Here is a 14,140-nt window from a genome sequence, read left to right as displayed (position 1 = left end):
AGCCAAAGATAAATAAATAAATTAAAAAAAAAAAAAAGAGCAGTGCCATTTTCAGAACATGATTCTTGGTTATCAAAGAAATGCCTGACTTGGGACGGTGAGGGTTTCTAGGCTTACAGCCATGATGCATAGAACTATGTTTTCTGTGGTTACACATTAAAGCCAGAATGTTGCTGTTTCATCTTAGAATGGACTTCAGAGTTTTAGAAGAGTTTCTTTTCCTTGTAGAAAACAGCAGGGTAAAGAAAGGTATATAGTTGAGTTCTTACATTTTTAAGGGGGCTCTAAAAGCAGATATTTTGCGGGTTGTGGTTAGTGTGTAGAGTATAAAAAGCTGCCTTTTTCTAGTCGGTATGAATTTATAGATAAATATGAAAATGTACTTATGTGTCTGTATTTTGAAAACCATTTGTTTTGAAATATGAGGAAAACCATATAACTGTTTTGAAATATGAGGAAATGGAGTGGATTTCATTGAGTTGTATCATGTTTTCATTGTCTTATGTTTGAACTTTTACTAATAATTTGATTTCATTTTAACAGATCTTTTTGTTTTTACCTTCTTTTCATGTTTAGCATGCGTACAATATACTATGTCGCTTATTTTGGATTTAGTTGAGCATGCAGCATATTGCCTGGCGTATAGCAGCTGGTGCTTAATAACTGTTCATTTGAGTCCATGAATTTAATATATGGCTATTGTATTAAGATGTTTGCTGACATAATCCTTTTGATGGTTCATTTTTTTCCATTAACCATTTATTTTCAGGTAATTAAAAGGAGATTTTTTAATAGAACATTATAAAAAGAAAATATTAATATTGGTGCTCTGGTTCATATAGACATTTAAAAATTTTTAGAGAGGAAAATAGATCGGTTGACACATTTAAAAACAAATGGCGTAATATGAAAAGCATAGATAAATTTTCTGGGAGTGGGTGTGGTGTGTTAGGGAATGAAAAAGGATGAATAGACTTTACATATAAGATCAAGAGTAAATCTTCAAAAATGATTCCTGCTATAATAAAGATGCCAATAATTTATCTCCCATTGTATCAGTCTCCTTTCTTGGAGAGAAATATATTTGGTATGCTCTAATTCTTACATTATGATTGAGCTGTAAAAAGTATGAGCTAGTATCCCTCCATCCTGTACAACTTATGTATGAATGCCATAGAAATTGAAGTCGAAAGTTGTTAAATTTCACTGATTGTGAATTGTCTCTGTGGTTACACGAACTCTTTTTATTCCCTCTTTCTAGTCATACAGTTTATCACGAAAGAAAATTGTGCACTACACCTGTTTTGACCAACGGAAAAGAGCAAATGCAGCATTTTTGATAGGTGCTTATGCCGTAAGTACTTTTTTCATGATTATTTTCTATAATCAGGCCAATGGAGTGCTAACACTGTCAGATAAAATCCAGGCCACTTTTTCAGTGCAATTGGGAGATGGTGAAGATGATTAGCAGCTTGGGAATTGATTTGGAATGGAAAGTGTGGACCAGTATTGATCATCTGTTTACTCTTGGATCTTATTTTCCATTAGCTAATGAGAGAATCTTGGGACTGCAATGTGTAGCTTGTATTCCACAGTTGTATAGGTGTTTTTAATAAAAAGAATACCCAGAAAGGACATTTACAGGAAAAAAATATATAGTGGAAGATTATTAAAGACTTAATGGTTTCCTTTTTTTGGGGATAAGAGGAAATCCTTGATTGCATGGGGGAGGATCACCATTATTATCAGTCCATTTATTTATCTATACAAGTGTTTGCAGTAAGCAAACTGAATATAAATCCTGCTTATATTGCAACTTCCCTAATGACTAGACATGACTTTTCAAAAATAATTTTGATTAGAAATTTTGTTCTCTGTAGGCACGAAAATGTAAATGTGAGTTCCACATGAATGTGCTACACAATTTTTTTTTTTTTACTTTTTTTTTCTTTTGCGGTACGCAGGCCTCTTACTGTTGTGGCCTCTCCCGTTGCGGAGCACAGGCTCCGGATGCGCAGGCTCAGCGGCCATGGCCCACGGGCCCAGCCACGCCGCGGCATGCGGGATCCTCCCGGACCGGGGCGCGAACCCGTGTCCCCTGCATCGGCAGGCGGACTCTCAACCACTGTGCCACCAGGGAAGCCCATGTGCTACACAATTTTGTTGTGAATACTTCTAGAATTTTCTATATATACTGGGATTGGGCAGGCAGGGGAGAGAGGTGTCCTTTTCCCTCTCATCCTTCAGGAAGTTCGGTGTTTCTCTAAAGCCTGGAAGCTCACTGCTGCATGACCTTTCAGCGGCTTCCTTCTGAAGACCTTGATGGAAGGAGGCACCAGCTACTAGACATCAAACTCTGCCACATCAACCCAAAAGCTTTGGGGGAAAAAGCCCAGCTGTGCTGTTGAAAAGACTGTCAGCTGTTGCAGGGTGTAGGCTGAGGATAGTGGCAGACTGACAGCCAGACCGCAGCCCGGGGCCTTTTTTCCATAACTGAGATGCCCAGCTCTGTCCACCTTTTCTCATCAGGATGTGGCTACAGCAAAGCCTTGGGCCATCCCTTGTGGTACTTTTCTTTCCTGCTCCATAGACAGCATGCTATATTATTTGGAATCATGACTAAGAATCAGAAGCACAGTTTTTCATCCTAAAGTGGCTCTGTGATGAGGGGTAAGCCACTTTATCTTTCTTAGCTTTACTTAGTTTCCTTATCTGTAAAATGAGAGGGTTGGATATAATGACCTCTAAGTTTCCTTCCAATTCTGAGGGTACTAGGATTATTTGTAGCGCCAGCCAGGCTCTTGCTTTTATTTTAAGAGCATGCATGAAAAGCTGGCTGTTGGCATGAAGGTTCAGTGAAGTGCTGGTTTAAGCTGAATTAAGCAGGCATGCTTATTTTTCACTTTGATAATTACTATTTATTTGAAACTGATAATTGACACCGTGTTTAAATTATGGAGAGTCTGTAATAACCTCTGGATTCAAGCCACGTAAACAAGCCTGTCTTCCTGAGGGGTTTTGTGATGTTTTTGAGCATGTTATTCGACAGTACTTTGTCCCAGGGATTGCCATCAGGAAGAGGTCATTTGCTACTCGCTCCTTCCCCGCTCTTCCCCTCCTTCACCCCTTCTTTCTCTTATTTTCTTTCTTAATGCCTGTTTTTAGTGTCTTCCTTAATTTCAGCATGGCACCTTTGGAATTTTGAATGGAAGTTTAGTTCTAATAGATGCGTTGAGCTTGGGGATAAAATATATCTTCTAATGCAGAAGTTTCCACCACTTTAAAGCAGCCAAATGAAAGAAAAACAGTCTGAGGAAATGCTGAGGGCAGCATGAGCTTGTCTTAAATGCTGATTACGGTCCTGAGAGGCAGTGTAATTATTATTTTACTAGTCATTTCCCAGTTGATTTTCTTTTCAAATTTTAGAAATGTGTTCCCCAGAAAGCTTTTTGACACAACCCTTAATAAAAATGAGAACCAGGAATTGTAAACTTTCCTTAAAGAAAATTTTGTGCCTTACTTTGTATTATATGTATGCATTTAATAGTTGACTCACGTATTTTAAGAAGACAGTAATGGCCTTATACATACATCTCAGCTAAGATTCATATGTATTACATATTGCTATTTGGGTAAGTCATAATCTCCTGGGGGAATCTTCTTGGACATAAAAGACTTTTACTTTTGGAGTAGCCGTGTAGCCAAACGGGGTGAGCTATGTACATGTGTATTTTTCAGAATCCCCAGCTGTGAAGGTGTTCCTCTTTTTAATATGTGGTATCAGCCCTCTATCAAGGGGCACTGACGACTAATTTGTACTAAGACAAGCCTTTTTCCCGAGCCTTATTCTTCTCATTTGTAAAATTTGGTTAATACCAGGGTTTTCTGGTCTACTTCACAGGATTATTATCAAGGTCAAATATCTAACTGCCTGTCTGATAGCACCACATAATATATCTAAATGATATGTCACATTTACTGTGGTAGAATTTTTTATTCCTTCTCTCCACAAACCTATTTATTCCCCTACTCATTGCCTTTTTAGTAAATGAGCTACCATCAGCAACTTACTGAATCAAAGGATAGTAGTCATTTTGATTCCTGTTGTTTCCTCTTCCCACATTATACTCATCAGTAATTTCTAACTCTAAAACACATATTGAGTCAGAATACTTCTTTCCCTCTCTGTTGCTATCACCTAGTCCAAGCCACTGTCACCGTTCACCTGAATGCCCACCACAGCTTCATACATTGTCTCCTTTTCACACCCTTGCTTCCCTTTAATCCAGTTGCTACACAATTGTCAGAGTAATGTTTTAAAACTATAAATTAGATCATTGCCCTCTTTCAAATCTGTCTAATGATCGCTCGCTCTTCTTGGCATGAAATTCAGCCTCCTTACCAATGCCATGAAGGTCCTTCCTGATCTGGCCCTTTCTCCCTCTGTGATCACCTTACTCAAAGATGTTCCCATCACGCTGGCCTTCTAGCCGTGGAATCGCAAGTGTGCTCCTGCCGGAAGGCCTTGATATTTCTGTTCTCTCTCTCTTACCTCAGGTTTTTACCTCAGACCCTTGCATTGCTTCTTCCTTCTGATCTGATGTCACCTCCTCAGAGAGACTTTCTCTTGAGTTTTACCTTGCTTCCTCCACCTCCAGTCACCCTCTAGCCCTTTGCTGTTTTAGTCTTTGTTTTGTAGTACTCTACTACTTGAAATTATCTGGTTCATTTGTGTATTTACTTGTTTGTTATTTCTTTCCTAGGCTAGAGGGTAGGGACCTTGTCTGTTTTGTTCATTGCTGTGTCTAGGAGGTGATAAACTATTTAATCAGGGGTTAGACCCAGGCATTCACCAGTTGAACTGGAAACTGGCCACAGTGGGGCCTTTCTGCTGTGCTGAATCATGGGAAAGTCCAGGGTCGGGGGCAGGGCCTCAGGGAAGAGACGAGGTGGCCAGCCTGGAGGGGACTGGAGGATTTACCAACTGGAATGGAACTATTTCAGTGCTTGAACACTGAGCATCAGTTTAGAACTGTGCCTGGCCTATGGTAGGTGCTCCATAAATATCTACTGAATGAATGAATAATGGAATGATAAAATATGAAAGAAAGAAGGAAGGTGACTTTCTTTGGGTAACTTCAGAGAGAAACTGAAAATGATCAAATTGGATCAAATTGGACATAAAGTTTAAAGTCATGTCTTCCTCATTACCAGAAATATTTGCAGTAATGATTGAGCCAACCATGTTGTGTTTTTTTTAAAAAATTTATTTATTTTAAAAAAATTTTTGGCTGCGTTGGGTCTTCGTTGCTGCACAAGGGCTTTCTCTAGTTGTGGTGAGTGGGGGCTACTCTTCGTTGTGATGTGCGGGCTTCTCATTGCGGTGACTTCTCTGTTGTGGAGCACGGGCTCTAGGCGTGCGGGCTTCAGTAGTTGTGGCACTTGGGCTCTGTAGTTGTGGCTTGCGGGCTGTAGAGAGCAGGCTCAGTAGTTGTGGCACAGGGGCTTAGTTGCTCCGCGGCATGTGGGATCTTCCTGGACCAGTGCTCGAACCCGTGTCCCCTGCATTGGCAGGCGGATTCTTAACCACTGCACCACCAGGGAAGTCCCTCAACCATGATCTTTAAAGATGCAGAATCAAAGCAAAGGTTATAGACCAAGGACAGTACCTGTATACAAAGTCACATCACTATCTTGCTGCTTTCTTTTTTTCTTTTTTGATAAACTTTGTTTTCAATTATTTTTATTATGGTAAAATACTATATGTAAAATTTACTATCTTAATAATTTTTCTTTATTTTTTATTGAGGTATAACTGGCATAACGTATTAGTTTCAGAGGTACAACAAAATGATTCAATATCTGCAAATAATTGCAAAATGACCACTACAACAAATCCAGTTAACATCTGTCACCATACATAGTTACCAAAAATCTTTTTTTCTTTGACGCATCTTAAGCATTTTTAAGGGTATAGTTCAGTAGTATTAGGTACGTTCATATTGTTGTACAACTATCATCCCTTGCTTTTGAGTGTGACATCTTGTGCAGACACTATGTACCTAGAGTCAGGGCTTTGCCTGTGGTTTCTCTGTTAGATCATGACTTTAAGTATGTCACAGAAGCTTTTGTGTTTCTATTTCCTTATCTGTAAGTGAGGGAGAGCCTTTTTATGTTTTATCTCCTAGAGGTGTCATGAGTATCAAAAAGGAGATAAAATACAGAATGTCATGTTCAGTAGGAAATCCACAAACCCTTCTCTGTGGGTGATCTGAAAGCCAGAGTTGCTGGAATGATGTGGCCACTGGAGATCACAGTGACGCTCAGCAGATGACAGGCACCCATTTCAGGGCAGTCCCCACTCATGAAGCATCTCTTTATCCCTAAGCTGTGACGTTGTGCTCCTTGAGATGGAGGGCTCAGATTTTAAGAACAGACCAACTTTGTTGGAAAGCTGTTTCCCTTCCAGGACAATACTCAGTGCAGTTTCTGTTTTAAAGTTAGGATGCTTAGATTATCATAGCATCCAAAATACTCCCATATGAATTTGAAGAAGATAACTTTTAAAAAATTAAAATCATGAATTAATTAGGCTCTTGCCACATGCTTAGAGACCAAATCCTCACTTGTTTCTGTATTGTTTTCGGTTCACAGAACTATGGTAAAGAGATCAAGGAGAATTTGGAGCAGGCCATGATGATTGAAGGATTGGAAAATAATTCAGAGTTAAAGAATTAAGAATTTTTTCAGCTATGTGGAGGATTCTGGTTACCACATTGTGTGTTCCTTAACGCACTTGTTAAGGCCTCATATTGCTAAATAAGGGGTCTAATTATGGATTAACTGGGACTGGCCTGAACCAGATGTCATGTCTGAATCAGGGATGACAAGGCTAAGGTTTGTAGACTTTCTAACCATATCTATGTCTGCTATTTGTTTTGTAGACCATACTTAAGGCCTTAGCAGTTATATTATACCTCTAAGTCTACTACTAATTGCAGAGAAGCCATTCTCCATCTGGTGTAGTGGTTGAGAGCAAAGACTTCAGCAGAGCCACAGGCTTGGCCTTGAATTCACTTGTTTTTTGTGTGTCTTGACCAACTTATTTAACTCATCCAAACTCCTCTTTTTTCCATCTTTAAAACAGAGATAATAACACTCCGCCTAACATAGTTGCAGTGAGGACTGAAGGAGGTCATGCTCATGAAGGTGTCAGGGCAGTGCCTGGCATTTTAAGCACTTAGGAGTGGCTGGTGCTCTAGGCAGGAAAGTTGTGTGGCCTTCCAAATCTCTTTCTGAGCCATTGTCTTACTTCGCCTGAAGAGCCGAAGGCTGCTCGCCTCTTTTTCTCTGCTTGTCTTCCCTCCTTTCCATCCCTTTTCACACTTAGATCCTCCCTTGACTCAGTAACACTCAGAAGGTTGTTAATGTGATGATTGCTTGGGATAATTCACTGGAAGGTGTGAAGGTGTGTGTATGAGTTTTTTTCCCCCTCCCAGGACGTTATCTGCATTCTAAAGGAAGAACCTGTCTAAAGCAAATGAATTTCTCATTTTTCAGATGTGTATTCAGGTATTCATTAGTTCAGTGAGTATTTATTTAGCTCACATGAGCTCTACTCAGCATTGTGGTGGGCTCTGGGAAATAAAATAAAAATTTTTAAAAAAAGAAAGAAAGAAAAAACGAAGAAAGGATGAATGCCTAGCTTTAGAATAGGGGAACAGATGAGCAACAAGTAATTTGGGAAAAGTGTGTAGTAATAAGTGCCAAATTTGGATAAAAATTCATTCAACAAGTGTTTTTCCAGGCCTTGTCATACATGAGGGCTTGTTCTAGGAGTTGAGGATACTAAGGTGAATAGCTCCCTGCCTTCTGGTGTTGGTGTTGGGGGACCAGGGTCAAACCTAGAGAGATTTGAGAGGGATCAAGGATGACCAACCCCAGTAGGCCAAGTTGGGAAGGGAATATCAGATGGGGGGCATGGCATGGAGGGGAGGATGCTTTTTGGGGAGGATAGGAGGGGTTGGGAAATGATTAAATTATTTTAAACATCTAGTTTGAAAAGAGGATAATTTAATGAATTTAATCTAACAAATTGGCATAACCACATTATAGAAGAAAAGTAGAAAGTTTCTCTTGTAATTATATCTCTCTAAGTTTGAACTATTTACTTAGGTATAATTGCAGTGTAGTTTTGTGAACCTTTTTTCCCTTGGCCTACATATGTTTTGCCTTTTTGTTACCTACGTGACCAAATAATATTCCCTTTAGAGTACATACCATTGTTTAACATTTTAGATTCTTTTCAAAATTTTTTATAATGTGACAAACAACTTTCTGCACTGTAAATGCTTCTTTCTGTGGATTTTTGCCTTTAGATTGCCAGAAGTGTGATTAATAGATTAAAAAAAAATCAGCATAACTTTAGGCTCTTGGAGTATATTACCATATTTCAGCCAATTTCCACTAAATTTGGTATCATGTGCACTCTTCAGTGTTATATACCTTTGCATAATGGGGATAAACACTAAAGATTTAAAAATTTACTTGGTGGGGCTGGGGGAGGGAAGGATTGGGAGTTTGGGAATTGCAGATGCAAACTAGTATATATAGGACGGATAAACAACACGGTCCTACTGTATAGCACAGGGAACTCTATTCAATATTCTGTGATAAACCATAGTGGAAAAGAATATGAAAAAGAATATATATGTATAACTGAATCACTTTGGTACAGCAGAAATTAACACGTTGTAAATCAACTATACTTCAGTAAAATAAAAAAAATAAAAATTTAATTGGTGAAAATATTTCATTGTTTTACTAATCATTTTTTAATGATTAGTACCTAGGTTGATTATTCCTGTAGTTTTATTTGTGGGTTTATTAACTTTTTGAATAGCTTGTGTTTTTTAAATTTGTTTATTACTGTATTTGGACCATTAAAAGTTGAAAAGTTACTATCAGTCTCTTTCCTTTAAAAAAAGAAGTCATTTCCCTGTGTCTAATTTGTCTCAATAGATGTAGACCCCTAGAAATCACATCCACCAGTCCAAGTTTCTGTAAGAAATTAGGAAGTCCGTATACCTTAAGTTCTGTTACTTATCAAAATGCTGTATTAATAAGTACTTCTGTGTGGTTGAATACAGAGATGGTTGATTGGAACTGCTGATAATGGACTTATTGATTATTTAACACTGAGTGGCTTACTGAATTTTACAAAAAATTATATTTGGGACAGTATTATTTAAAAGTGGTTAATGTGTGTGTGTGTGTGTTTAAATCATTGGAAAATGGTAAACGAGGCCAACTGACTCTGAATTTGTCTTATTTCTGACTCACAGTTCATCCATAAATTGCAATTTCAGAACTGCTTTAAATTATCATTAAAAAAACTATAGGTTAAACAAATGTTATTTAAAATGTAGGTAAAATTATCAAGAAAATAGTTGGTTCAAAATAATAAAGGTGTTTACCTTAAATATTTATTAAAATAGTAATAAAGTGGATGTCAGCTACCAGTGTTCTGTCAACCTCTGTGGCTTCTTGGTAAACCTACCAGGTAGCGTTTGCTTCTGCTTATAGAAATTGTGGAGAGGAAGGGAGGAGTGGCTTATGGCTGGGGCAGGGCAATTTCCCGTTTGCAATTCCTTCCTTTTATAGCTTGATAGGTAAGAATGCTAGTGCCTGCAAGTGGGCCAGAGAGGCTTTTATCCTCTCAGGCTTGCATTTTTGGTGTCTTTAAGCAGGTCAGTCTCCCTAAAATCATATAGCATTTTCAATTTCAAACTCTTTGAATTTGGAAATTCTGTTAATCTTCTGCATATGGATAGAGCGATATTATCTTTTTCAACTCTCCTTGCATGTTTCATTTAGCTGTGGGCTAGAGAAATCAGCTGTTTGCTTTTCACTTGTGGAAGGTTTGTTTCTCAAGTTTAACTGTCTTTTCTTCCCCCCTTCTTCCTACTAACAAGTTTCCTCTGTGCTGTAAACACACACACACACAGACACACACACACTGTATTTAGGACAGTATATTTCAAGGGTGATACTGTGTCTGCTCACACAGTTTTGAATCTCATTAGTAGCCTTGAAAAGGCATATACTTTCTATGTGAAAAGCTTATGTCCGTTTGTTTCATTTCCATACTGAATTCAGGGGATGTACTTTTTTTAAAAAATTTATTTATTTTATTTTTGGCTGCATTGGGTCTTCCTTGCTGCACGCGGGCTTTCTCCAGTTGCGGTGAGCGGGGTCTAACTCCTTGTTGCGGCGCGCAGGCTTCTCGTTGTGGTGGCCTCTCCCGTTGTGGAGCACGCGGCTCCAGAGCGCAGGCTCAGTAGTTGTGGCGGCACGCGGGATCTTCCCGGATCAGGGCTCGAACCCGTGTCCCCCTCATTGGCAGGCGGACTCCCGACCACTGCGACCCCAGGGAAGCCAGGGATGTACCTACTTAATGCTTGGAATGGGAAATTTCGTTTTGTTCCCCACAGCAGCCCCAGCATCTAGAACAGTGTCTGACGCATCCTAAGTGCTCAGGGAATACTTGCATGAATGACCGAATGTTTATTTGATAAATAAACATTAGTAACATTGATAAAAACATTGATAAATAAGTTATCTTCCACGATTCTTGAAAGTTTGATATGGGGTAATTAAAAAGCTGGAGTGCTTAAAAATAAATTAGGAAGTCAGTACTAATTATAGAAATAACAACAAGAATCACAGTGTTTTGAGGCATTACTTTTTTAAATTTATGGAGTAAAATAAGGTGTTTTAAATAGCTCTCTAAAATTTTAGAACTGAAATGGACTTTGTTAATATATATAAACATTTGAAATCAGTATTATGGATGATAGTCTTCATTTTAGCCCCAGCATTATTTCTGTTTTTCTCAGTAGGGGAAAATCCTTATTTATGCATATAAGGTGTTGTTTAAAAATGTCAACTACTTTTTTAACAGTTGTCCTTATACTCTCCATATACTTTTCAATAAGAACTAATTCAAATGCTCAAAAAAAAAGGAGAATACTGGAAAAATTTTCCATCAGTTGCATTAAAAAGATTTAACTGTATTCATTTTTTGTTGTTGTTGTTGTTGTTTTGTGTTTTTTTTTTGCGGTACGCGGGCCTCTCACTGTTGTGGCCTCTCCCGTTGCGGAGCACAGGCTCCGGACGCGCAGGCTCAGCGGCCATGGCTCACGGGCCCAGCCGCTCCGCGGCATGCGGGATCTTCCCAGACCGGGGCACGAACCCGTGTCCCCTGCATCGGCAGGCGGACTCTCAACTACTGCACCACCAGGGAAGCCCAACTGTATTCATTTTTTATGGAAAAAAATTAGAAAAGAGACACTGAAAGCCCTGAAGACATTATTCATTATCATCATGTGACTTGGTGCTAAAAAAACCCAAAAGACTCACTTTTGCAGAATGACTGAAGTATCTCTGTAAGAAACTGACTAGGAAGAAAAAATCCTGCTCCAGTCCTGCTTTCTCAGATGGAGAATCTGAGACCAGAGTGGTCAAGTGTCTTGCCCAGGGTCAAATCCAGTTAGTGAAAGAGAGAGACTAGAACCCTCCGCCAAGTTCTCAGTTGGAGGTATATCCACCCACAGCACATACCTGAGCAGTGCTAGTCTTGTAATAATACTGTGTCTAAACCACAGTATTCTGCAGAAGATTCAAAACAGCATGTAGTGTGAAAGGGTAGGATGTTCCAGTTGGAAAGCAATGTTTCCAATACACTGGTCATGCTGTTTCTCTTCCAGGCAGCATCTAAGCTTTAATTCTGGCTGATGGAGCTAACACCCTAATAAGTTTGTGTAGCAGCCAGGTGAAATGGCAGTTTTCCTCACATTCGCCTCAGTGATGTCTGTGAATGTCCTAAAGTGGTTCTAAGTGTCAGGAGTGATAGAAAACAGGAGATAGAAAAACAGGAGAACCAAGGAGTGACGTGAAGTAGTTTATCTTAGGACTGGGTTTTCCAAGTTTTTTCACTATAATCCACAGTAAGAAACATATTTTACATTGCAGCTTAGTTCACATACTCATACACACACACACACACACACACACACACAGAGAGACATGCACATACCATTCACATGAATAATTGAAACAAAAGGTTCATGAAACAATTTTTACCTTACAGTGGGTGAGGTATACTGACGTTTTATATTCTGTCCTATTTTATTAAAGAAAAGTCTTTATCCATTAAATTGATTTTGCTGCTCACAGCCATTGGAGAATCTGCTTGCTGTGCTTAGATCTGAAATGTATTTGCATGTTTTTTAGGGCATCGATTTTGACACTGAACATGCAGGTGATTGTTTGGCCCATCTGGGTTAGTCTACAATTAACGCAAACAGCTTAAGTAAATTTTAAGTGTCCTGAACTCCTCAGAGGTGCCTCTCTCTAAATATCAAGATGTACAGCTGGCTCCCACATGATTTTCATTCATTTGCTACTTGATTATTAGAAAAAGCTGAGTTTGTTTTAAGCCCTCGAATAATACAATTTATCTTTGCACATCGCACTTCCATTTAAATCACTGTGTTTCCCTCAAACTCCTCTCCTACGTATCCCCTTCTTCCTGGCAGCCCAAATGTGCATTTATTCATTTGGGGACAACCTTGAATGAGAAACGTCTGTGCTTGGGTCAGCACTGGGGGCCCTGAGGAGCCAGCGCTGAGCCTGCCTCTGGGTCTGTTATGTGAGTGCCTGTCCAGTTTAGTTTCTAAATTTGTGCTCATGATATGTGATGCCCTATCGACCTCACGACATCTCATCTTAAACCTTAGGTTTGTAAGTGTTTTTGAATGCATACTTTTAATCTATGTAAATTTTATTTCAAGTCTTTCTTTTCTATTTGACATAGTGAATAAAATAGTGGCCGTTTCCCCACTGTCCCCATTATGGACAGTGAACTAATAACTGAAAAGCCCTCTCCACATGTACTTTCTGAAATTTTAAATAAAGCAGGAGCTAACTGCAGCTCCGTTGAGGTTGCTGTGTGTTGAGTTATTCCTAAGACTCTTAGTGCCCCAAATATGGTCACCACGGCAATAAACTCAGACCGTGCCCATGCTGGCTACTAGGTCCCATGTCAGCGCCACTCTGCCCCTGCATCTTTCTTAGTTCTCTCCTTCACTGTGCCTCTGCCTCAGCCTTGCTTCCTGGTGTCCACCCCCTCTCACCTTCCATAATAAATGCTTAGAGGGCTTCTGAATTTTCATTATGGAAAACCAGGCTCTTATGATGAGAACCTAAAGCGAGGGATGTAGTTAGTCAGCAAATTCACGGTTAAAGTAAATAGTCGGGCTAGGTAAGTGTAAGTTCAGCCTGAAAGAGATATTTAGAGTTGCTGTAGTACCTGAGAGAATTATTTAATAGGGGAGTAACATTTGTGGTTCATAGTTTCAAATTAAGGAGCAGACAGACAAGCCTTTCTGTGTGAAGATACATACTGTAGGATGAATCAGACTTTAAAGTTCTTTCGTGAGTGCGTGTGTGAGTCAATTAGTGGGGCCTACTTTGGGAAATTTGTAAATTGATTAAAAAAAACACCCCATAATTCCTTTCTCAGAGAAACTTTCTGATGTTTTTTCCGTAATTGGTCCAGTCTCCTCTCCTCTCCTCCCAACTGTTTATTTTGTCATTTCTTATTATCTGACCCAGAACCTGGCTTAATTATAGCTTTTCTCACCTTGTCTTGTAATTAATTACGTGTGATATAATCCACTAGAATGAGCTCTTTGCTATTACTTGCTTTGCCATCTCTCTCCTACTAGAATGAGCTCCTTGAGTAGAGGAATGACTGTTACTCACATTTGTATCCTCGGTACCTAACATAGTGCCTGTCTGTGTTGTTTTAAGGAATAAGGAATGAACAAGATAGGAGACAACTGTGGAGGGAATTCAGCTTCCCAAGGTGACTGATCTTGTGTTAACAGTGTGTGAGAAATAATGCAGACTCCAAGCTCGAGGTCTTCATCACACCACTCCTACCCCCACGTCCTGCAGTTGACTTCTGTAACCCAGGTCTCAGCTGCAGTGCTTTCAATTTGAAATCCACTGCTTATTAAAACTTATGGGAATGGACCCATCCCGTACAAAGAATTTAGGGTTATGCTGTAACTCT

At 39.2% G+C, this 14,140-nt stretch overlaps 1 protein-coding gene across 4 annotated transcripts in view; it reads left to right on the top strand.

Moving 5' to 3' along the window:
* CDC14A (cell division cycle 14A) overlaps positions 1 to 14,140 on the top strand; it is a gene marked incomplete at both ends in the record, with an annotated part of 163,767 nt that overhangs the window by 30,304 nt on the left and 119,323 nt on the right. For 3 of the 4 annotated variants that reach the window (XM_082669730.1, XM_082669729.1, XM_082669728.1), the window contains one exon: positions 1,262 to 1,354. In XM_082669730.1, the coding sequence (XP_082525856.1) occupies positions 1,262 to 1,354 (93 nt within the window). Of the gene's footprint in view, positions 1 to 1,261; positions 1,400 to 14,140 lie in introns of all 4 variants that reach the window. The other variant, XM_082669731.1, reaches the window with a different exon arrangement.

Source organism: Grampus griseus (genome assembly GCF_964374135.1).
Source record: "Grampus griseus genome assembly, chromosome: 1".
In the NCBI taxonomy this organism is placed as follows: Eukaryota; Metazoa; Chordata; class Mammalia; order Artiodactyla; family Delphinidae; genus Grampus; species Grampus griseus.
This window is presented reverse-complemented; position numbering and strand designations above follow the sequence as displayed.